This window comes from Rhincodon typus, chromosome 2, assembly GCF_021869965.1.
Source record: "Rhincodon typus isolate 14 chromosome 2, sRhiTyp1.1, whole genome shotgun sequence".
NCBI lineage: Eukaryota > Metazoa > Chordata > Chondrichthyes > Orectolobiformes > Rhincodontidae > Rhincodon > Rhincodon typus.
In genome coordinates this window covers 96656528-96682280 of record NC_063333.1, presented here as the reverse complement: position 1 = coordinate 96682280, position 25753 = coordinate 96656528, and the positions used below count along the sequence as shown (strand labels likewise).

Below are 25753 nucleotides of genomic sequence, written 5' to 3'. Positions count from 1 at the left end.
TTTCAAAACCCCCTTCCCCTCGCCCTTTTCTGATGAAGGGTCTAGGCCCGAAACGTCAGCCTCTCTGCTCCTATGATGCTGCTTGGCCTGCTGTGTTCATCCAGCCCTGCACCTTGTTGTCTCGGATTCGCCAGCATCTGCAGTTCCTACTATCTCTGAATTTTCTTTAAACTGTTTACAGTATACTGTAGAATTCTGTCATAAGGTTCTTGAAAATTTAGCTCATTCAGCTGCTGTTGGTCTGCACGCACAGCTTTCTTCAAACCGTGTCTGAACATGGTCAGGATTTCCACTGCTTACTACTGACTAAGAAGCTGAAACAATGCCCACCACTGGTACCATGTTTTAAGCTGAAATCCTGAGACTAGGGGTAAATGGGTGTTTTTCTGGTTGGGGGTCAATGGCTAGTGGTGTGCCTCAGGGATCAGTTTTGGGACTGCAATTGTTTACAATTTACATAGATGATTTGGAGTTGGGGACTAAGTGTGGTGTGTCAAAATTTGCAGATGACACGAAGATGAGTGGTAGAGCAAAGTGTGCAGAAGACACTTAAAGTCTGCAGAGGGATATAGATAGTCTAAACGAGTGGGCAAAGGTCTGGCAGATGGAGTACAATGTTGATAAGTGTGAGGTCATCCATTTTGGTAGGAATAACAGCAAAATGGACTACGTTTTAAATGGTGAAAAATTGCAGCACACTGCTGTGCAGAGGGATTTGGTGTCCTTGTGCATGAATCGCCAGAAGTAGGATTGCAGGTGCAGCAGGTAATTAAAAAGGCAAATGGAATTTTGTCTGTCATTGCTAGAGGGATGGAGTTTAAAAACAGGGAGGCTATGCTGCAGCTGTATAAGGTCCTGGTGAGGCCACACCTGGAGTACTGTGTGCAGTTTTGGTCTCCTTACTTGAGAAGAGATATACTAGCACTGGAGGGGGTGCAGAGGAGATTCACTCGGTTGATTCCAGAGTTGAGAGAGTTGGATTATGAGGAGAGATTGAGTAGGCTGGGATTATACTCATTGGAATTCAGAAGAATAAGGGAGATCTTATAGAAACATACAAGATTATGAAGGGAATAGATAAGGTGGAGGCAGGGAGGTTGTTTCCACTAGCAGGTGAAACTAGGACTAGAGGGCATCGCCTCAAAGTAAAGAGAAGCAGATGTAGGGTTGAAGTCCGGAGGAACTTCTTCACCCAAAGGGTCGTGAATCTGTGGAATTCCCTGCCCAGTGAAGCAGTTGAAGCTCCCTCGCTGGATGTGTTTAAGGCAAGGCTAGATAATTCCTTTACTGTTCAAAAATTTAAGGGTTATGGTGAGTGGGCAGGTAAGTGGAGCTGAGTCTCAAAAAGATCAGCCACGATCTTATCGAATAGCGGGGCAGGCTCGAGGGGCCAGATGGCCTACTCCTGCTCCTCGTTCTTATGTTCTCACTACCATTCAATTTGAAGACAGACATTTGGTAAATTTGCTGTCATCACCTTTTTTCTAGTAGGGATCTCTCTCAAGCCTAGTTGGTCCAATATGGTACAAGAAAGCTACATGAAAGCTACTAACAAGACAAGGGTGGTCTTCAACCGTATCTTGTTTATTGCATGATAGCAACTAAATAAAAATTATGCTTTTTTGACAGACAGACATTGTTACAAAGGTTATTAGGACAAATTCAATACAGTACTAGGTCTTACACATTCTTTGTCCCAGGTTGTTCTGCTGCCCAAATCCCTCTAACATCATACTGTATGGGGCTTTACACACTTTTTAGCAATCAACTTTTCAAACCCCTACACACCGGTACAACAGAGCAAATGTAGGAAACAGGGATACTTTAATCCGGTTTATGAAAAGCAGACAGACAATTTGGAAATGCAAGGGCAGAGAAAACATCCAGGTCCAGAGAAGGGGATAAACATTTGATCCAAGTATTTAACACTCTAATAAATAAATACAATGACCATAAAAAGTTCAGAAGCTGGGTAAACAAAATAACAGTCTCAACTCAACTTGCAACTCATATTACACAAGTACAGGCCCAGACTGCACTACAGTACAAGTAAAAAGGACTAGATCCCCTGTAAAGGCAGAGCCATGTTCCTGAGAAAGCATCCAATTTAAAGACTTGGAAGCAGGGAACTGGTAACTCTCGGTCATATCCTTCTCTTGGACCTAAGAGCATCTGAAGGGGTCAGAGACTGGAACTAGGTTGTTTCACTTGCATTTTGTTTGCCATAAAAAAAAGGAAGACAAAAATAAATGAGACACTAATAAATTTCAGTGGAAATACTCAAAGACGAAACAAAAGTTAGTCAGTGAACTCTCAACCCTCTACTGCAGAAGTAACCAGTGAGAAGTCAGCTAACACAATTCAAAAGTAATTTACATTTATTTGGTGCCTTTCATACAGAAACATCGCAGGAGGTACAAATTTACAAACACTATGCTGAGCTAATGGAGCGGTGATCAAGCTCTTGCGTATTCGAGAAAGATTTAAGAAGCATCTTAAAATGGAAAAAGAAGAAATGAGAATGAGAAGTTGAACATTTTGATTCTGGACAGGCAAATGGCAGGTTGAATATGGGGATGGGGAAATGAGAGGGGATAACAAAAGGCCATAAAAAAAGGGATTTTAAATAATCACAAACACTGAACTTGGGGTATTAATTAAGTAGAGAAAAATCTACCAGGCAATGTGTTATGATGCACTGAAAAGGATTAATTGGTGAAGCATATAATAATTGAAATAAAAAAAGTTACCAAATCTGTGATTATACCTTGCTGGTCTGCTCAGCTTTTCTCTCAAATGCAAAAGCATCAGGGTAGATTTCCTGTAAATATTGCATGACAAGATTTTTTTTTCTTCAATTGGAATTCAAGTATCCTGCATTATCTCTGAGCATACAAGGCTGATTGTAGGAAACCCCTGTCAAGCTACCAGACTGCTATAAAATCATTTGGTATGATTATCTTGAGAATGCTTCATAGCTTCATGAAGTTGCTTTCCAGATTGTTGAATGCCTAATGCAGCATTATAATTGAGCCCAGAAATGGGTGTTGTTCAACTAGAATACTCTAAACTCACCAGATGTTTCAAGCCCTGTTAACTACTAGCTCATGTAACATGCTCATAGGGATACTGAGAAACCTAACATTTTAGTCTGCAAGTCGCTAAAATCTAAGATGATTTCCTGAAACGACTGGATCCTTCACACTTTCTGGGCAAACCAACAGTGTGGTTCATGAAATATCTTCTGTTACATCAATTAGGAGTTTCTGGTTTAAAAAAAATGGAACAACTTGGAGGATATAAAAATCGAAATGATATCTACTGCATGTGAAGTTAGGGCTATACAAAAAAGGTATGGCATTGAGTCAGAAATGTTTGTTGCGCAATAATGTACAAGATGACTCAACTAAATTTAAAGACAACCAAGTATCAGAAGGTCCATTCCCCAAAACAAGTTTCTGACCAGGCTTTCGTCTGAGGCAGAGATGTTAAGAAGGTCTTTTAGTGCTTCTCACACATAAGCCGTATCAATATTCAGGATGATCATTGTATCCACCAGTCAGTCAGCTCCCAAAGCAAAAAAATTCAATTCTATCCTTGGCTTCTGCAACCCAGGTTCATATTCAGTCTAGACATGATGCAATAAATATTTCCTTCTGGCTGCTGAAAAGCAGCTTAAATTGTGCCAAATTAGTCCCTACTGTGAGCAAGTAACAAGCACACGGCTGCATATAATTCAAATAACTATAAAAAGGAAGACACAGACAAGATAAAAATTTGTTTAATATTCCAAGTATGTACCCCACCGCTAACACAATTCTATCATAATTTGTGCAAATAAAAGGATCATTTTGCTTTTGTACTTCCATCAAATTGAAGGTCTACACCCAGTTTAAGAAATCAGGACAAAGATATAACATGTTCCTTAAATAGATCCATGTCTCCCAGAAATAAAATTTTCCCCCCTTACAAGAAAGGGAATAATAGCTTCAGAACCAACAAATAACCCTTTATATTTTGCAACTTTATTCTAGAGAATTCAGAGGTAGCCACAATGATCTACATGAGAAATTAGGGTACTGTGCCAATCAGCAGTTTTGCAAGCTATTAATCTGTCTGTGGCCTCAAGTCCACGTGGTCTACCCCCCCCAAAAAAAAAGTCAGAATGTGGGCTCCACTGGCTAGGCCAGAGTTTATCAGTCACCAGCTTTCCTTGAAGGAGGTGGTCATCATGTTACTGAGGTGCCTTGTGAACTTATGAGCCATAGCGGGTTGGTATACCACACAGTGCTGTTCTAAGGGCAGTTCCAGGGCTTTTGATGCAGCACAATAAAGGAGTGTAAATATATTGCTATATCAAAATGGTGTCTGACTTTGAAAGGGACTTGTAGGTGGTGGCGCTTCTGATCACCAGCTGCCATTGTCCTACTTGGTGGTAGAGATCATGGATTTAGAAGGAGGTGTCGAAGAAGGTTTGAGTTGCCACAGTACATTTTGTAATTCTGCTGCCGCTGTGTATTGGTGATAGATGGAGTGCCTTGTCCTGGACGACAAAGACTGAGTGTTTTAGGAGCTGCTTTCAGCCAGAAAAGTGCAGTGTATTCCATCCCCTTGATTAGAGCGTTGTGAATGGAGGACAGGTTTGGCAGGGCCAGTGGAGAGTTAATGCTATAGAATTCCTAATTTCTGAACTGCTCGTATAGCTACAATACTTATGTGGCTAGTCCAGTTCAGTTTCTGGTAAAAGGTAATCCGAGATTCAGCAACTGTAGTGCTACTCAATGTCAAGAGGTGATGGTTTTGATTCTCTCTTGTTGGAAACAGTCATGGTTTGGCACTTAAGTGGCAAATAATGTACACCACACAGCAGCCCAAGCCTAAATGTTTTCCAGGTCTTGCTGCAATTGGACAGGGACCATTTCAGTATCTAAGGAGTTGCAAATGCTGCAATCGTCAGAACACATCCTTATTTCAGACCGACTGAAAGAAGGAAGTTTATTGATGAAGCAGCTGAAGATATTGGGTCTCGGACACCAGCCTGAACAAACCTTGCGATGTCCTAGAAGTTAGCTCATTGACCAAAATCCAAAAACCTCTTCCTTTGCGCTAGGTTTGACACCAGCCAGTAGTTTTAATCCTGGGTCCCATGGACTTCAGTTTTGCTCAGGCTCTTTGATGCTATAATGGTTCACGCGCTGCCTTGTAACATAACCACAGGTCAGAATCCCCAAAATTTTTTTGTTTTTTCTTCTTTTTAAAAATAATGTGTCCACACTGTACGTTATGTGGCTGTTTTGACTGCAAATTAAGTGGCTGTATGGAAAGAAAAAGAGACCCACAAAGTGTCAGACTTATGGATGTTAAGGGAACTTTAAACACCAGCCCATCAAGAGGGAGTCCGAGTGCGTGGGTGTGTTTGTTACTTATCACATAGGAGACAAAACGAAACTGAATTTTCATCTCGTGACAGAGGGACCTCTCTATACAAGACACACACTGCGGATTATATCCCAAACTGCACACTGAATTCTTTCCCTTTTGAAAATTACAAGGACACACTATTGGAGTGTGCTGGTGGGACTGAACACTTTTGCATTCATCCCCTGGGCTTGAACAGTAACATGTGATCAATGTCACAGTCAAAGAACTGTCCCCTTATCACTCATGATGAAAAGGAAAGGGACACTCACTTAGAGCTGGATACCCCTTCGTGAATAGACAAAGTGAACAGGCAACAAAAAGACCCTCACTCAAACTGATTGTGGGAATTTAATCATGGTCAACAGGAAACAAAAAAAAAGATAGAATCTCAACCAATCTTCTAAACTAAATCGTGAAATTAACTACTCAACTACTTAAGTCAACACTGCTAGTAACCTCCACAGTAATAGCCAACATATTCAGCTATCTACTCTTCGCAAAGATTTTGAAGACTTTAAAAAAAAAACAACCTTTATCCTTGCGAACTTGCTCGTTTCTAAAGATGTTGCATTCTAATTCACCTTGTGGTTAGTAAGTAATAAACTCACTCTTGCTAACTGAAGAAAGCTTGATTAACTTGGTTCCTTTTCAACTGGAGCTTCATTTAGATCTGGGACAAATGCAAAGGCATTCCTTTTTAAATTAATCTCACTGTGATCAGCTAAGGGAGTGAGTGAATAAAGCACAGGAACCAGTTCATCCCTCCTCACCCAAGAGTTAACGATTTAGTGTATTCTTTTGGAACGCTAAGAAAAAAACTGCCTAGCATCTGGGCATAGCACTTCATGTCGCTCTCACATGCAAGTTCAGTTCTTTTGTCCTTGCTGAGATCAAAAGGTGTAATGAAGTCAGGAGCTGAAGGCATTCGACAAAGTACCTTGCAAAAGGGTGTCCTAATGTTGAACCCATGGAGTTGGAGTTAGTACATTGGCATGGAACAAGAATTAGCTGATGAGCAGAAAATGGCAAGTGGGAATAAGGTGTTCTTTTTCATGTTGGAGATCTGTAACTAGTGGGGTTTCATGGGATCAGTGCTGGGACTGCAGCTGTTAACAATATAGATCAATGACTTGGAGAAAGGAAGTGAATGTACTGCAGCCACGTTGGCAGATGATAAAAATAAGTGGAAAAACCGGTTGACAAGGATAGAAATAGTTTACAGAATTTACTGTATTGATCGGTTAAGTGGTCCAAAGTATCAAAAGGAGTATATTGTGAGAAAATCCAAAGTTCTTCAGTTTGGAAGAAAGAACAGTATCATCTTAATGCAGCAAAGCCTGAGGGTTCTTGCATACGCAATACAGAAAGCTAGCACACAGGTGCAGCAAGTAATCAAGAGGTTTCACAGAATGTTGGCCCTCATTTCAAGGGGTTGAAGTCTTATTGCAACTGTACAAGGTGCAGGAGAAACCACATCTGGAGTACCGAGCAGTTTTGATCCCCTTTTAAAAGTTTAATCGAAGGTAGTTTGGAGAAGGTTCACTAGGACGATCGCCAGTATGGACGGATTATTGTAAATTTGTCAGAAAATAATTTGCCTTTGATGAAGCTATGCTGACATTGCTTGATCAAAATACGATTTCCACAACTGGATCTGGCAACGCTGTAGGGCTGTTGGTTGTGGGATTTCTTAGCTTTTCTATCACATGCTACTTCCATCAGTTGGCACACAAGTAGGCCAGTGTGGTTAACACTTCATGTAGAGGTATGCCTTGTCCAGCTTCTGGGAGGGAAGCATGTGAACAGAAACAGCACATGAAGAGAAACCCCACAAAAGACAGAGAAATAAGGAGAAAGGAAAAACAAGAGAGACACTGCTGCAGACTTCGCCATCTCTTGATCACAGTCCAAGTTATTCAACTACATGACAATCAATTCAAATTACCTTGCTGTTGACAGGTAAAGAACTTTGGTTGTGATAACTGACCCGCCGATCACAAATCAGTTTCAGTTGTAAATGATCCCTCAGTTCCAGTTCACCTGCACATTGTTGGAACCCACAGCCACACAAACAGAATTCACAGTACTATAGGTATCATATTCCTTACTTTCAAAACATTTGGCATGCTTGTAGATGCCTGCTTTTAAAGCAATATTCCCTCATTTCACTCCACAGTTTTAGAAATCACAAGAAAAAATTGGCACAGCCTTTACAAGATGCTACCAAGTTCCACATTGCTCCAGTCTTCCTGTCGTTTTTTTTTTTTAAAAAATTGCAGATGAGCAACGTCTGCACTAATTTATTTTTATAAGACAGAAAGTTGATGAATTTAGCACCAGACATGCTGGGAAACCAGGTTGACTAAAGAAATGGCAGAGGGTAAAGGGATCTGGAGAGGGGATACCAAGGCTTACAAAACATAAGGATATGACAAGATTTCAGGACTGCTGAAATATCCAGAATAAGACAAGAAGGGAGAGAGTGCACAAAAAAGGAAAAAAAAAGGGAGCAAATAGGGTCAAAAAGCAGAGGAAAACTTTCTAAAAAAGGGAAAACTAATGCTCTTTACTGAAATACAGTTTTCCAACAAGAAAAATGAATTGATGGCACAGAGGGTAATGCGGATCATCTTATAGCCATTACAGATTGACAGTTACAAGGAGATCAAAGCTGCAAACTAAACATTCAATTGTACGTGATTTATCAAAACGACAGGCAGGAAAGGAAAAAAAATTCTGGTGGGGTAACTCTTTATTTGTACAAGATGGAACAAGTACGAAAGCAAGAAATGATCTTGAATTGCAAGTTTATAGAATCCATATGGTGGTTGGGGTTGGAATTGGGGCATAACAAATGAGAAAATGGAAAATGGTGGGAATAATCTATAGGCCCCGTAATAAGAACTAGGCTGTTGGACATAACAGATAATGAGAGCATGTAAAAAAACTGACAGTACATGAATTGTGAATGACTGTATTCTTTTAATGTAAACTGAGAAAATACAAGTAGCCATGATTAAGAGTTCAAGAAATGCATTTCAGACAGTTTTCTAGAATATTATGTTGTGAATCCAACCAGGCTATTTTGGATCTCAATGTGTAATGAGGGCAAGTTTAATATATTGCCCTCAGACAGAAAGATGCCCTGGGAAACAATGACCATAACATTGCAGAATTCAACATTCAGTTTGAATTTGAGAAACTTGCTGGAAAGAACTCTGCTAAACTTAAATCAAAGTAATTACAAAAAGATTAAGGGTAGAGATGGCTGGAGTCGACCAGGAAAGCAGCATAGACAGTCAGAGAAACAATGGCAGACATTTAAGAAAACAGTCTATGGCTCACAAAGATATATTCCATTGAGGGAGAAGAATTCTAGAAATGGGATAAGTCAACCATGGTTACCTAAGAAGAATAAAGACCATAACGTGGTCAGCCAGATGATTTGGAAAGTTTTAAAAAGCAACAAAAGATGACCAAAAGGAAAAAATAAACTGAGGGTAAACTTGCAAGTAATACCAAAATGAATAGTAAGAGCTTCTTTATGAAATAAAGAAAAAAGGGGGAAGAGAAGAATGGCACAGGAGTTGAATAAATGCATTGCGTCAAATACTAACAACATTCAAACAAAAGTAATAAATAATCAAGATGGCAGAGGTTGGGATGCCAGGGGAGGGGTTACAGAAAGCAACTAAATAAAATTGTCACTAGGGAATATAACGGGACTAAAGGCCAATAATTCCCTGGTCATGATGGGTTGATTTCTAGGATATCAAAAAATGAAGTAACAGAGTTAATTGATGCACTGGTAGCAGTCTTATAATAAGCATTAGATTACATAGGATTGGGAAACTAGCAATATTATACCTTTGTTTAAGAAAAAGTGTGACGATTCTGTCACTTTAAAAAGGTTATTTTGTCCTAGCTTTATTGCGAAAAAAAAAATTTCTGAAGGCAGAGGTACCAAACTGGTTACTAAAAACGGCTGAAGTAGGTAACAGGACACCTTTACATTTTTTTTTAAAAATACAGTTCTAACAATGGACTGGGAGTCGCCAGCTCAGAGACCAGGCTTTCTAGTCTTTTTTTAGCTTTAGAAGTCAGAAGCTGTTTGGGCTCCCAGAAGGGTTGGAAGCTTCAGTAACTGATTCCTAGCGGCTACTTCCTCTGAAACCTCTCACTATGTTGTTTCCTCCTGGATTGGAGAACTGCACGCAAGAACCTGTGTCTGAATTTACCTTTTTGCCATGAGTGTGTTTTTGGGATGTTATCATATTGGAACAGTAACGTCAAGGAGTTTGACCAGTCACATCGCAGCTGGAACAAGCGCATCACATCTACCCTTTAAAATAGAAAAAAAAAGTTAGGGTCTGTGCTATTCAAAAATATTGAGGGGGGTCTGGTCTGATCTGACCCATAAAACAAAAGGCAAGGAGACAAATGGGTAACCATTGGCCATTTAGCTTAACAACCATTACTGGGAAAATGGTCAAGTCCATTATAAAAAGGATTTAATAGCAGAGTATTTATACCAATATAAGCAAGCAGAATCAGCATGGCTTCATGAAGGAGAAATCATGCCTGACAAATTTATTAGACTTGTTTAATGAGGCAACAAGCAGCATAGATTTAAAAAAGCCAGGTAATGTAATGTATTTGGATTTTCAAGAGGTGCTCCATAATTTTATTCATAAAAGGGTACTTAAGCTAAAGAGCCCATGGTGTTGGTTGTAGTATATTAGTTATGTAATCCTTTACCCATGCTCATGAAACAAAGAATTGAGATGGGGTGTAATTTTCAGGATGGAAAATCTGTAACTAGTGGAATGCCAAAAAGAGGTAAGTGCTGGGGTCACATTTTCTTTTTAAGCAAAAAGACATGACTACCTTGGATGAGGGAAATGAATGCACCGTTGGCAGATTTATAGATAACTAAATAGGCAAGTATGAGAAAGACGCAAGGAGTCCACAGAGATATAGATAGGCTGAGTGAACGGGCAATACATTGGCAGATGCAATATAATGTGGGGGGGAAAATGAGGGGTAATGGACTTTGGCAAGAAGAGGAGGAGTGAAATATTACTCATATGGAGAAAGACTGCAGAAAAAACTTCAGAGATGGATTAAGGGTTCCTTGTGCATTAATCACAAAAAGCTAGCAAATAAAATCAGCTGGTAATAAGAAAGGCAAATGGAATGCTGACCTTTTGAATCAAAAGGAAATGGAGTGTAAAAATAGGGAATTTTTGCTCAACCTATACAAAGCATTGCTTGTACCTCAGCCAAGATACAGTGAACGTTCTTGGGCCCCTTATCTAGGAAAGATATACTGGCATTGGGGGTAGTCCACAGAAGGTTCGTTACGTTGTATGTTTTATCCTAATGGTGTATATGTTAAGCACTCTTAGGAGCAAGAGGCTCAGATGGAGCTAGCACAGAATGGAGAACTTTCAATGAGATCACTTGGCCCAGTTGAGTGGGATAAGACTAATGCATTTTTGAACTCAAAAATTTGACCTGAGAATCAACAGCTCATTGATCCTTCTGCTAATTGTGCAACTTCTCTCAGCAAACTGAGAGGCAGAGACAGAGAGATGAAATCCCATCAAGTGATCTTCACCACTCATTGTTCCTGAAGAGGATTTTCTTGGAATCTAACCCACAGCCTGATATCATAAGAAATTCGGCCAATGAGAACTGTAGCAGGAAGACAAATACCAGCAGCTTGTGCGCGCAGAATACCTTTGGAATCAGAACATCATTTGGGACAAACTGTAAAATTATCCTTTTACTGAGAGTTCTTTTCATGATTTTGGCTTTTAAATTGCCCAAACTACTTTCAAGTTCACACATTATATAATGTTTTCATTTTTTGTTTCTCCTCCAACGTAGCAACGTGAATACTTTTTTCAAATCATTTAGCAATAAGGGTTACATCTTTGTTTGGGGGGAGCTTGTTTTGGTAATAAACCAGGTAATGATTGTTGACGAAAGAAACCTGCTGACTTGTTCTGAACACAAACTTTAACACAGTTTAAAGTCCTACATAAAAATCGGCCATATCATCAATCTGGTTAAAATTAAAATTTCTTATCATGAATGGAGTGGCACTAGAAAACGAACCAGTGCACCCTTCAATCTCTATCATAAAAGCACACACATTTTGTAAGCCTTCTTTCCACTTTATGTCAATAATATCTAAAAAGTTAAATCAATAATGGATTTCAAAATAAGACAAAGCCTAACAAGCAAAACATGAAACGAAAAGCTAACAGTTGTACATGTGTACCAATGGGAGGATCATAGCCCAAAGTATGTAATATCACATCAGCCATTAATTCTTGAAGGACTTTAATCCATTGGTCTCTCACGTTATGCATAGGTTCAACAATCTTTGAAGTGGGTGCTAATAAACCAGCCAGCTGAGTATTTATCCTATAATGGTAGAGGTGAGAAGAGGAACATATGTCATTATCCCAGAAAGACAGCTAAGACATGTTCATGTATGACCCGAGGCAAAACAGATCTTCAGGTGCGTCATCATAGACAGATCTTTCACAGATAGTACAAGTTGGTTTTCAGGCGATTCACAACAAAAAAAGGACTAGCTGACTTGGCATCCTTGTCGAACTCCAACCCAGAATGTTACAATGACACATTTATACTTTTAATTTTCAGTTATTCAATAGCAAACAGGACTGAAGACACTTTCATGTTGCTGCATTAAAGCTATTACACAACTTGTACTTCTGACAAAAGACATGCCCTAGCGTTATAGAATGGCTCATGAGAGGAAAGAATGAAAGGAATAAAAACTATTATTTCGGGTCAGCACCCAAACCACGTAGGGTCAAAACATTTGGCTCCCGACTGCAACCAACTGGGTCAGCTTTCAGGTATTTAAAATGACCAGAACTGGCTTGCTCAATCTCCAGAGGATTTTCAGAAAGTCATGCCCAGAAAGCCACTGCAGAAATTTTAAAAATTGGCAGTGGTGCTGGTGGGGGAGTGGGGAGTGGGGAGTGGGGAATAGTCAATTATATGGCAGTGAGAAAAGGTATGCAAGTCAGCATTTGGGAAAAGGAAATGAAATCAATGATTTGTTGAACAATGTAAAAAGATTTTGGCCACTATATTAAAAGTGCTGGAATATAACTGGTCAAACCTCCAACTTGAGTAGTTTCCTTGTCTGCATCACTCAGGACAATACCACTGGTGGCAAATAAACTTGCTTATGGTTTTTGATGCCACATTTCTGCTGATTGAGCATCCAACCAGCCCATCAAAAAGGTCAGTGACGTGCTTTTCACATTGTTGGTCTGTACAGACTTGCCACTGACAACTGTGAAGGTCTTGGATTTCTAAACAAGCTTGCTTTAAAACACCACATTTTAAAAATTATCAAACTTTGTCTCTCAATACAACCCAGGATTCCAGGGCATCAGTAAATGACATGGGCAAAGCTAATTCCACAGTTAGAGCAGTTTGCTACAATCTAAAACTGACAAGAAGCATGCTGTTCTTACAGTCGAGATTAGATTTGAACACATCCTCCCCACCCCCCAGTTTAATTAAGGCATGTATGGAGTCAGTGGACTGTTTGCACTCTGGGTGCAACCAACAGTGGAACCATTAGGATTTGTGACCAACTTCTCTGTGTGAAGTTTAAAAGGAGAGCACAATGCAGAGTTAGATATCAGAGATAGTAGGAACTGCAGATGCTGGAAAATCTGAGATAACAAGATGTAGAGCTGGATGAACACAGCAGGCCAAGCAGCATCAGAGGAGCAGGAAGGCTGACGTTTCAGGCCTAGACCCTTCGCCATTCACAGATAGAAGAGGGTAAATGTGCCAATTGAACCACAAGAGCACAAGCTAACAGTGCACATCACATGTAAGCCAGAAACAACAAGAGTCCATACAAGGATATCATATGCAATGTTGTTGAAAAAAATGTCAAGTTATTACCCAAGTGTGAGAAGCAAAATAACAGTAAGATCACAGAAGAAAAAAAGTGTGACTCAAACTGTTGTGTGTAATTACAATTTGGGCAGGGCTGCTGGGCACAGGAATCAAAAATATTCCCAAGGGGGAAAGCACCAAACAACTGCTCCATTTTTGTGCATAAAAAGGGATTCAATGAATATCTGCATGTGCTTTCACATAACTGGTACACAGAGCTCCAAATTTAATTTTGATCAGGAATATCCACTGGTCAATGAACTAAAATCTAGACAGCTATGTGAGTAAGTGCATCCTTGAACGCTGAAAAATAATGTGATGTAATGCTAGAATCAAGTTGCAAGGGCTTTCGATTCATTCTAGGCCAGAACAGTACACACACAAATTTTACATACGATTGCATCCAAATAAATTTCAGAACAAAAATTTACCTCTCGATCAAATTTGCTTCTTTAATCCTGTCCTGTAAACTACTTGCTTTAGCCGATGTCCAATTTATATTGTTTAGAATCAAACTGGATATTCCAATGATGTTTCACTAGAATTTTCTTTCATAGCTTTGCAAATCAAAATAAGGGTTAAATTTCTTCAAGCATACTGGTCTTACAATAAATTCAACAGTGTATGCTGAAAGGGATTCTTTAACCTGTTGCACACCAATTAATCCTCTCGAAGTACTGGATTTTGTTCAGGAAGGAACCAACTGAACACTTATCCATCACCCTTGCTTAGGACTTCTTTCATAGTATTATAGGGCATATTTTAATAGTACCTCAATCGGAAAAAACTCTAATTGCTGAACAGGTTTGGCTACAATGCCATCTGCTGGTACGAGATACATGGGAGTATTAGCCTCAATCTCAGTTAATGGATTACATTTACGTAGTTACATACCACATTTCTGAACAAATGTTATATTTCTGGATGCTGAGTATGTTGAAAAACATGATTTGCATATTAAAGAGTAATTCATTTGTCTCAGGAACTCAAGGCTTTAGAACAGATGATAAGAGTACAAAAGCAAAAGAAGTTATGACAAAGCTTTATTGAACACTTGCCAGCCTCAACTGCAGCAGTGCATCCAATTGTGGACATGACAATTTAATAATACTGTGAAGACATTAGACAAGATGCAGAAGAAAATATTTATAACAATTGTTTCCAGGGCAGTGAATTTCAGTTACATGAACAGATGAGAGAGAATGCATCTGTTCACATTACAGAAGATCAAGGGATTTTCTAGATGGGTTCAAAACCACAAACTAATTATAAAAAAAATAAATTTCCATTGGAAGATTGAAAATCAGGAGACACTGATTTAAAAGATGATGGGTAAAAGCAATGATAACAAAACATTTTAAAAAAATAAGCAGTTAGGATTTAGAACACACAGCACAAGATGTGTAAGCAGATTCAATCAAGGTTTGAAAAGGTATTTTTGATAACTGTCAAAAGGGATAAACCTTACAGGGCAATGGGGAAAAAGGTAAAGAAAGACTAGATAAACTGCTTCTGGATATAACCAGCATAGGCACAACAGGCAAATTAGCCTCCTGTGGTGTAACCATGATTCTATGAGCTCCTAACCATACTGAATATGGTTCACAATTTCCATGCTTGTAAATTCCAAACCAAGAGTCACTTAGTTCCCATTTTCAGATTTGGCCAGCCTTCTACTTTACTCTACAAATCTTGAGTGCTTGTAACAGGCCCTGTGCTTGAAATCAATTGGTAATTTTAAGAAGAAAAAAAATAACTGGGATGGCAGCTGAACTGAACTGGGGGTGGGATTTGGGGAGGGGAATGGAATGGTCATGTTTTCCAATTCAATTGTTTTAAAAAAAAAACTTACACCAGTTAGGTAGAAGAAAATAGTAGGTAAATTTGATAGAGAGTCCTCCAGACACATAGGCCAAAGTGGTGTTAACAAATGACATGGTTGATGTTTTCCTTGAAAAACAAGTGAGCACGGTCATGTGCAGCATCGTGCCAAGTTAGGGTAAAAATTAAAACACTCAAGAGTGGCCTGTTTCAGGTGGCCACACAAAGACACATTTTATTTACTAACCAAGAAAGTTTTTCCTTCCCGAAGTGGATTGTTGGAAGGGAGAGAGAAGCAAGATTGACCTTCACTAACAATATAAAAAAAAAGGGCATTTGAGATACACTTTATGATACAAGTACTGTGCAAGTTCCAGTAAGTGTAATACTATCGAATTTGTAATGCATGGCTTGTACAGATAGTGATGCGAATCAGATATGCAAAACTAGGTACAATATAACCACTGAAACGGTTTGCTAAGATTTCACAAAATTTTTTCAGGTTTGCATGTTTTCTTTCAGTCTAGATTAATTAAAAATATTTACACTGACAACTCACCAATTTCCATTAGAGAATAAATTGCTGGCAATGTTACGATATGGAGTATTCTGAAATCCAGCTAAGCTTAATCAAAAAGTGTACAAGAGTCCCTGCCACACGGATGAAGAGGTTAAAAGTATGACATTACTTAGTCACATATGCTCAAATGAACCAAATCGCAAAAGATGCAGTTTTAAAATATTTGTCACCCAAATACAATTGTTCTTCACATAAAACGCTTGTAATTTTAATTAAGTATGCTATAACCCCAAACAAGGTACCTAGTGCAATCATTTTCATATTTTACTTTTAAAATCTCAGTCATGTGCAGACAATGTGAGATCACACAAGTTATGTTGCACATTGAATTTCTCTTTGCCAAAATTCAATACTTAATTTCTTTACACACAAATATTGCTCAGTTAGCCTAAATATGCAGGAAACACTAAAGCTGGTCTCAGCAATGAGGCCAGTATATTATCCTTCACATTTCTCTCCAGGAACTCCCATTAGACAATGCAATCTCTTCTACAAATAGCTAGCATGAAACTCAGTCACAAAGCTGAAAACTGAAAAGCCTGCCATCATCCCTGAGGACATGTGAAGAATGGCTACTCTAATGAGATAGCAGGAGGTTGACACCCATGGGTCTGTCCTTGAAGCAGTGCAAGAAAAGCAGGGACCACAGAGTGGGGAAAATCCATTTCTGCAGAACACGAGTCAAAAACATCAGAACAAGTAGTGAACAGTTTAAGAAAAAGATCATTGATAAAGGAGGGGAGGAAAAAGGGGATGCATGGACATGGCTAAACTCCCTCTAACTGCATCTGGCAGCTTTGCAATCAACGTCAGATCACTAAGTAAAGCAAACCACACCACACCATCCTATCTTGGACATAAAAGACGAAATTCTTTTAGTCACTGGATTAAAATCTTGCAAATCAGTGACATCTTTGTGGGAGCTTCAGCACTACAATAGCAAAGTCATTCAAGACAACTGCACATCTTCTCAGGGAAACAAAGGGATGAATGAAAAATATTGCGATAACCAGAATTTCCTTAAAAAAAATTCACCCATAATGACATCGATCGGTGACTACTCTGCCTAAATAAGATGTTTAGGCATCAATTTCACTTCAAGTACCAGTCAGCTCAAAATCCCAAATGCACATTAAATTTTTTCTAGGGCATCTGGAGAAACCAGAACTTAAACAGTTTTAGATACATAATTTTCACAGCCTAGTGACCAACGACATTTAATACAATTTTATTTCACGATTCAAACCAAGATATAATTTAATAAGCACATGGCAAAACAGAAAGATGCAACTATTCTTAAACTAATAATGGCCAAATTATGCTGAGTGATGTTCATGCACTGATGTTGCAACATTACTGAATGCTATGTTTTCATTTTTGTGAACTACTTAATGAGTTCAATGTTATGGTCATGAGAAAAGTACAAAATGGGCAGATTCAGTTCTAATAGCTAATGTACTGGTGAATCATTTTGTAAGTGTATACTCAATGATGACAGCAACCTCCCTTAATACATCTATCAAGAAACAGTTAGAAGTCAAAACCTCCAAAACAAAAGGGACTTTGATAAAATGGTCCAGATATTAACCTCCATGCTTTACTATTTGTGGTTAAGACAGAGCTTTCAACTCACTTTATCCCAAGTCATAAACAAAGTAGTCTGCAGGAGTTTCCAAGTTCTGTCAAAGATTTACATCTACAAATCTCAACTCCAGACCAGGCGCCAGCTGATAAACAAACAATCTAAATCAAGGGCCACACGATCCCCATATCCTAAATTTTATGGACTTGGAGAGGTAAATTACAGCCCAGCTTCATTTTCCACTAAGTCCTAAGTTGAGTAAAGCTGTCATTAACTCATGTTAGAAGCCTCTAAAGTAATCTGAGCATTTGATGTGTATAATACCAGACATCTCCTTAAATCAAGGACAGATTGATACGATTGTGCATGTCTACTTGCTATCATTTTAAAAAAAGGCAATGAGAAAGTACTGATTTTGGCACTGAACTAAATGAGTACCATTTGAACTTCCTAAACTCTATTCAATAGCAATTCAACATACAAAGACATGCTAAAGATACAAATGCTTCCCATACAGAAGTTAAATGCTCTGCCTAAACAAAAACTCCAGCTCAACAGACAACTTTAAATTTCTGAAATTATCCTCTTACAACCCATTACTATCCTTGTTGATGAAACCATAACTAACTGCTCTATTCATACGTGGATTAGAGCTTTCCCAGCTTTACAAAGAAAACATTGTGCCAAAACACCAAAGTATCAGTTTCTCCTGGATTATATAAAAGTAGCTGATTAGTTACTGCCAAAACTTGTAATATGCAAGTGAGGCAGATTGGACAATAAAAGGCATCTGTGAGAGATGTATGTGAAAATACAAAGTAGGAACAAGAGGAGGCCGTTCTGTCGCAAGTCTACTCCCAAAATTTGATAAAATCACGGTCGATTCAACTGTGGCCCCAACTCTACTTCCTTCCTTCCTTACCCAGACAGACTCTCAAAAGGACCGAGTATCTATCTATCTACCCCCGCCTTTGCTTAAAAGGAAAAAGTATATGCATACATACTAAAAAAGTAGTATCAGCTAGTAATGTTTTAATTAATTTGCTTTCTTCCACATTTACATTATTTTGTATCCTGTATACAATATCCTTAACAAGAATTCAAAAAACCAACAAAAAGGTGTGAATGTAATAAATTAGTTAGTTCTCACAAGTGAAGATATATTTAGATTCTTATCCACAATGAGACCTGAAGATTGGAGCAATTCAATGTACAAAGCACATCCATAAAATTACATGCAAGAAAAATGTTAACTGCATAAAAACCTGTAAAGAATTACAAAGTTACTACCAGACAGCAAGAAGTAACTAATTCCAGTTGCACTATTAAAACAATGTTCCACGACTAAGAAGCACTTGCCAGTACTATGCCTTTTTGAGAAATATGGAACTTTTTTCCCCACCCCAAACACAACTTCTCACTTAAAAGTCACAGTACCTGTGAAATCAGGAATGCAGAGATGCAAATATCTGTACTGCATCCTTAACCTTAAAAGCTCAGTATGATTCCAGTTCATTGTTTAAAATCTCTTAGATACCAGATGACACAGCAAAAAAAGTGTGCATACTGAATTAAAAACCCACAAATTGCATTTGTTAATCTGTATTTAATTTGATATAGTCAGGATCATATTCAGGTGCTGTAATTGGTCACTGAATCTGTAGACCAGAAAAATAACAAATGGCTCCGTATTTTAAAACTTCTTATTTTCACTTGCAGAAATAGTATTAGCTGCATCAAACGGCCTCGGCAATGGAATATGGGTACTGTCTGTTACTCTCTCTCGTGCAAGGTCCGACACCAGCCTGAAAAAGCAGAAATGCATAGCGCTGCCGCTGTAGGGTGCGGTGGACATGAGAGAGAGTCAGGGGAAGGAGAGGACATGCACACTTTTTACTATAGCTGCCACGTTCAGGGCAATTTTCAAGGATCTCAAAATCTTTGAAATGAACGAATGTGGGCATTTGGAGCTGGTCAAGACAAAGGCAAGAGCAGGCAGTCAAAACAGGTCTGGTGAGAGGGGAGTTCGGTGCAGTCAGGCTATGAGGGGGTGTGGTCATGTCTGTTCAGTAGTGGGTGGTGGTGTCGGATGCTTGGGGTGGGTGATTGAAGTGGCAGGGGTGGCGAGTTGAGTTACACTGACTAATCAGAGGCACACCATATTACCACAATGAGTTCAGGGTTGGATACATTTTTCAGCAAGTCCCAAGTTGTGGAAAATCAATCCATCCAAAAGCTTAAAATTTCTCAGGTAATTTCTGCAAATACATCTTTGAGTCAGGACTTCCACAGGCTCCTGACATTTCCAAACATTTATCCAATCTCTAATGATCTGCAGACAGAAGATTTGGATCAATGCTAACACATGATATTCCAAAACACACCCAAGTCTGAATTATTGACAATCGCAGTGAGGCTAAAAGCGAAATGCAATATTATTAGAAGAATTCTTGAAGAACAAACCTTCTGGAATTGAACATTCCATTCACTTGGAAAAATATTCTTCATGCTAATAGACTGCAAGGTAGTATGTTACAGTCCAAATGTCCTAAATAATGTGCTTCATCTGGAACTACTTTTAAAATGGAAAGCCTGGACACAATTAAGTCAGCAGCAAGTATTGCTGAACACAAGTAAAACTACCATCGTTTTCAGTGCTCAATTTCTCCACAACAAAATCAGTGACAGTTTTGAATTCTAAATTATTTTTAAATATTTAAAAATAAAAGACTTAATTTAAGCATGTTAACTAAATCAGCACCAAGCATAATAATCTTTGCGAAGAGTCACAATAGCACTGTAAGTAACTTAAGTTTTTCACCCATACCAAATTAGCAAATCTCAGCTGAGGCAGTGGCCAGGGTGCCTGCAGCCTCAAGACAAGGAAGGAAGAAAGAAAGATATTCCAAAGCTTTGATCATCACCTGATGACCCCTGCTGGAAGCTTGTTTATGTCAGCATCAGTACAGATTCAGGTCATAGAGTGCCCTTCAGTCCAACAAACAAACAAACAAAAACAAAAACAAACGACTATTCAAGGTACCAGGGTGGCCACACATGCAGAACTGCACTGGGAACTTGCAGAACAAAAAAGTGGGAGAAAAAAAACATTCCCACTGATTGTGTCAAAGTTTCTTTTCACAGTGCAACAGCCAACAAGAAATACTTATCCTATTACAATTCTCATTGAGGCTGATAACTTTCAAAACAATTCCAATTTACAGCGACCATCTAAAAAGAATCACAAGATTTCACATTTTTAAATGTGGATTGCAATAAACTAAAATGTACACACTGTCCAAGCACAATTTAGTATACAACTTGTACGTTAAAACAGCAAAGTCTTTTTGTAATTTAGTTTTAGAGAAAAAACAACTCACCACTGCCCCTTGCGGACACATTATTCTCCCAGAGCCAGTCCAAAGCTATCCTCCACTCCCGATACCAGCTTTCTTTTCTCTTACTCAGCCGAGTAACTTCTAATCCCCAGAACTGACTTGCATTACGAAGGTCACATTGGTGATTCTTTCCGTGTCCCAGGCTTGGCAAATCTTCTAGTCTCCTTTAAGTGTTTATGCACATCATCTCTTCAATCTGAACATAAACTCCCACCCATGTACTGTGTGGCGAACAATAGGATCAGCCCTTGCTTTGATTAAAGCGTAGATCTGGCTGCTTTTATTTCCCTGCTCTCTCCCTCTCTCAGGTTCCAGCAGACTCATAGCTCTATGATAAGAGCAGCTGTACTGACAATGCATTATCCACAAGTGTGACCACAACGTACCTGCACAGGGAGGTACATGGCAACCAAACCATCCAAGACGGTACAGAATCCACATAACCCCTTCACTGTTCAATTTCACCCTAAAAACACAACAAGCTGACAAACTATCTGTCCCACTATTAGTGATTTTATTCACATGACAGGCCATTTCAAACAGCAGACATATTTTAATTTGTAGACATTTCTTCCCCCAAAATTAAGTGCCAAATGTGCAGTTGATCCACATTTAGCACAGTATTCCTTAAAAGCAAAACATAGCATTATAATTTGCCTAAATGCTTTTCACAGTATGGTACAATGAATTCAGATCTTTAAATGAGGTCCGTCTATCCAGCAAGGAATATGTTCCGTTTATAGTCAAATAACTCTTTTCATCGAGTTATCAGAAAGGTGCTGAACTGGTTACAACTAAGTTAAGCACCATCTTTTGCAAAATCTAGAGCACAACACACCAATCACCCATCATTCTGTTTGCAATACACAGAATCTCTTTTCCAATGTCAATTATATCTTGTAAGCATTCATATTTTAATCGCCTGTGTAACAATGTTAAATCTCCTCTCTCCATTTGTGAATGGATGATACCAGTCCAACCTCTATTGACACAGGTCTGAAAATAAATAGAAACAATCCACTACAGCTTTAAAAGGAAACTTGGCCATACCTTTGGCAAATGGTTTATTTTTGTTATGGGCAGATTTCACCAGCATAACCTCTTGTTCTTTGTATCAGTCCAGATGATCATTATAAACCAACCATTTTTGAAGATTGCCCAAATTGTAGGCAATACTTCAACTATTTAAGAAAAGAAGTTGCTGGCAAAAACTCAGGTTTGGCAGCATTCATGGAGAGAAAGCAGAGTTAACATTGATTCCAATGGCCCTTCAGTTCTGCTTAACTCTTTCTCTCGAGTAATTTCTGTTTGCTTCCGATTTCCAGCATCTGCAATCCTTTTGGTTTTCTTGTTTAATACTTCAACTATAGCCTAATCATCACCTGGATGACTGCTGACTGTACATGCTCATTGAATATTTCTGACTGTGCACACACACAGGCTTGGCCGGTGTTAAGCTAATTTTTAAAATTAAAAATTCAATTAAACAACTTCTCTTACCCAATATATTGTCAATTTTTTATAAAAAATTAGTGTTTGTCACCTAATTTAGAAATTTACAAATGATAAATAAACTGCTCATGCACATGCTCCTGGTGTCAGTAAGTCCAATCTTTATCAAATCGAGTCACAATAAATCATTGGTCCTTTTTGTACATTACTTGCATTTCCCCCACCCACATTGCACCCCCCACCCCCAAACAAAAAGAGCAAGAATCTGTACAATGGCTACACAGAAGATGCCCACAATGAAAATATTCCTTTACTTAAAGTCACACAGCACAGAAAGAGACCATTTGGTCCAACTAGTCCACGCCAACAGGCGTTCCCAAACTAAACTAGTCCCACCTGCCTTCAATTGGCCCACATCCCTCCAAACCTTTCCTGTTCATGAACTTGCCCAAAAGTCTTTACAACCTTGTATCTGTACCTCCATCTACCACTTTTTCCAGCAGTTCATTCCACGCACGAACCACTAAAAAAATCTTTCTCCTCTCACCTTAAAAATGTGTCCCCTAGTTTTGAACTTCCCCACCCTAGGGAAAAGGCCCTTGTCATTCATCTTATCTATGCCCCTCATGATTTTATAAACCTCCAAGGTCACCCCTCAACCTCCTACATTCTAGTGGAAACAAATCCCAGTCTTTTTACTTTTGTTTATATCTCAAACCCTCCATTCCCAGCAAGATCTGGTAAATTCCTTCCGAACCCTCTCCCAGTTTAATAATATCCTTCCCATAACAGGGTAAGCAGAACTGCATACAGTACTCCAGAGGAGGCCTCACCAACGTCCTATTTAATTTCAACATGACATCCCAACTCCTATACTCAAAAGGAGCGAGCAATGAAGGCAAGCATGCTAAACACCTTCTTAACCACCCTGTCTACGTATAATGCAAATTTCAAAGAGTTATGTACCTGAACCCCACGTCTTGTTCTACAACACTCCCCATGCCCTACCATTAACAAGTCCTGTCCTTGTTTGTATTACCAAAATGCAATAAACTTGCAATTATCGAAATTAAACTCCATCTGCCACCATTCAGCCCATTGGCCAAACTGATCAAGATCTCTTTGTAATCTTAGATAATGTTTTTCACTGTCCACTATACCACAAACTTACTAATCATGCCTTTTATATAAATGACTTGGAGGAGGATACAGATGACAAACAAATGTGGACAGTACTGATCCCTGTGGAACACAGCTGGTCACAGGCCTCCATTCCTTCTCAAGAATACATACCTCCCGATACAGGCGCATCCATGAACGTTGCTCCAATCTTTTCTGCAGCTTTGGCCATTTCTTTAGAAACAGCTGGATCGATGGTGCTCGAATCAATTAGCAATGAGCCTTTCTTAACTTGTCTGCAAAGCAAATATGGAAAGCTAGCTCAAAATCACCAGGTTATAAACTACTGGACAACTGATTCACCAGGAACAAAAACATTACCCTCCGAGCAACAAAATCAACAATACAAATCAAAACTGTAAATTAGGTCAAAACCTGTTCTCACACACGGGCGCACACAAAACATCCCCCAAATTGCCAGAAGATGGCAACTCAGATGGGGTTTTAATAGCATTAATTGGACTTCATGGTTACCTAAAAAATCCTGTGGAAGATCAGAAAAAAGAAAGCATCACAGCACAGCTGAACCTGATCCTAACTTCCACACTTTCCAGTAAAGATCACATAACCTGCATATGCCTTTGTCAAAGCCTTCTTGCAATCTGATCTTGTCACATTACTAATTGACACACATTGTTCTAGCCATAGAACTGAAATCTGGCAAAATTATATGCTTAAGAGGAAAGATAAAAATCAAGGAACTGGAGTTCACCAATAATTGTCACAAAATGTACTTTTTAAAAACAAAATGCAACAAAGAATTTAAACTTGGCAGGATTAATCCAAACTTCACCAGAGGAAATTCTTCTTCGATAACTCCTCTTACAATATGCCAATATAGAGTTAGATGATATTTAAATCAAAAAATAAGGTAATGGTCTAAATAAATCTTACAACCATAAAACATTAGTTTATTAAACATGTCAATTTCTTTTATATATAAAAAAACCTACAGATAAAGTTCTGTGCTTAGACATAATAGATTGAGAAAGAAAGACGACAGGTCAAGGTGCATCTTTTGTTTTAAATTCATAAGATGTGGATATCACTGGCCACACCATTATTTACTGCCCATTCATAATTGCCGAGAGAGCAGTTAAGAGTCAAGAACTTTGCTGTCGGTCTGGAGTCACATGTAGACGAGACTGGGCAAGCATGGTGGCTCTCTTTCCGGAAGGAGATTAGTGAAACAGATAAGTTTGTCCCACAAGAGATAACATCATTAGAGTCTCAATTCTGGATTTTTATTAAATTCAAATTCCACCATCTGAATTTGAACCCGGGTCCCCCAAACCATTTCCTGGGACTCTGGAATAACAGTGTAGTGATAATAACATTAGGCCCTTGTCTCTCCTAATACACAGTATAGCACATGAACAACAACTTCAACTGCTTAAAACAAATATTAAGCAGTACACAAAATTACCTACTTTAAAATGCCATTTGGACCAGTGTAAACGTCAATCACATGAGGGCTCGATGGCAGCATAGTTATGACTCTATCAGCTCGCTCAGCTACTTCAGCAGGAGACTCCAGGATCTATGAAACAAAAAGGGGGCAAAAAAAAAAGTAAAGTATTCTCATAACATTTTAAAGGAACAAAATCAGACAAGTAAATGGCTTAAACTTGGGGACACCAGATAAAGAGTCAAGTATGAAGGAATATTTAGGTTTTGCACTTTGAGAATAACATGCCTTTTTCTTGGCAAGTAGAATATCAGTAATGGCATGACATTATTAAGGATATACAGGATAAACACATTGTAATGGTGTGTTTAACCTAAGTTAAGAAAACAAAGTGAATTTTGAAAATAAAAGGTGACATTTAATCTGCAGAGAGAATAAGGCTTCACAATGCAAGAACAGGAACATGCAAAAACATCAAAGCTGAATAAAAAGGAAAGCAAAAAGACTGTTTGGACCAACTGGGCTTGCCAACGTTTACATTCCACTCTGCCTCATCTAACCCTCAGTGTTAAATGACACAGAGATGCAAAGAGAGACATGGTCATGTAGATGTTACGAATGATTCAGAAGTCACAGTTGTACCTCTGACTGAGGCAGTCTTGGGTTCAAGTCAAATTCCAGAGACTTGAAACTTCAGCAGAAAATGTATGTTGCCATGCCACTCAGTGTAGTACTGCAATATCAGAGGCACTGTACTTTGGTTAAGATATTATATGAAGGATTCATCTACTCTTTCAGGGAGAAAGAAAAATTTTGATGACAGTATTTTTAATAAAAAATAGCTCCGGTGTCCTGACCAAATTTATCCAATAACCAGAATCGTGAAAACACGACAGCCGTGATGCTTTTGGACTTGTGTCAACCAACCTCTTGGTGCTGCCCAGAACTAC

The 25753-nt window shown here is 38.7% G+C and overlaps 1 protein-coding gene across 1 annotated transcript in view; it reads right to left on the bottom strand.

Annotated features, from left to right (window-relative positions):
• hibadhb (3-hydroxyisobutyrate dehydrogenase b) overlaps nucleotides 1-25753 on the bottom strand; it is a 102458-nt gene that overhangs the window by 72085 nt on the left and 4620 nt on the right. Inside the window, exons 2-3 of the mRNA XM_020528145.2 lie at nucleotides 24826-24935; nucleotides 23510-23631 (exon numbers count right to left, since the gene is read on the bottom strand). Of these exons, the coding sequence (XP_020383734.2) occupies nucleotides 23510-23631; nucleotides 24826-24935 (232 nt within the window). The remainder of the gene's footprint in view (nucleotides 1-23509; nucleotides 23632-24825; nucleotides 24936-25753) is intronic.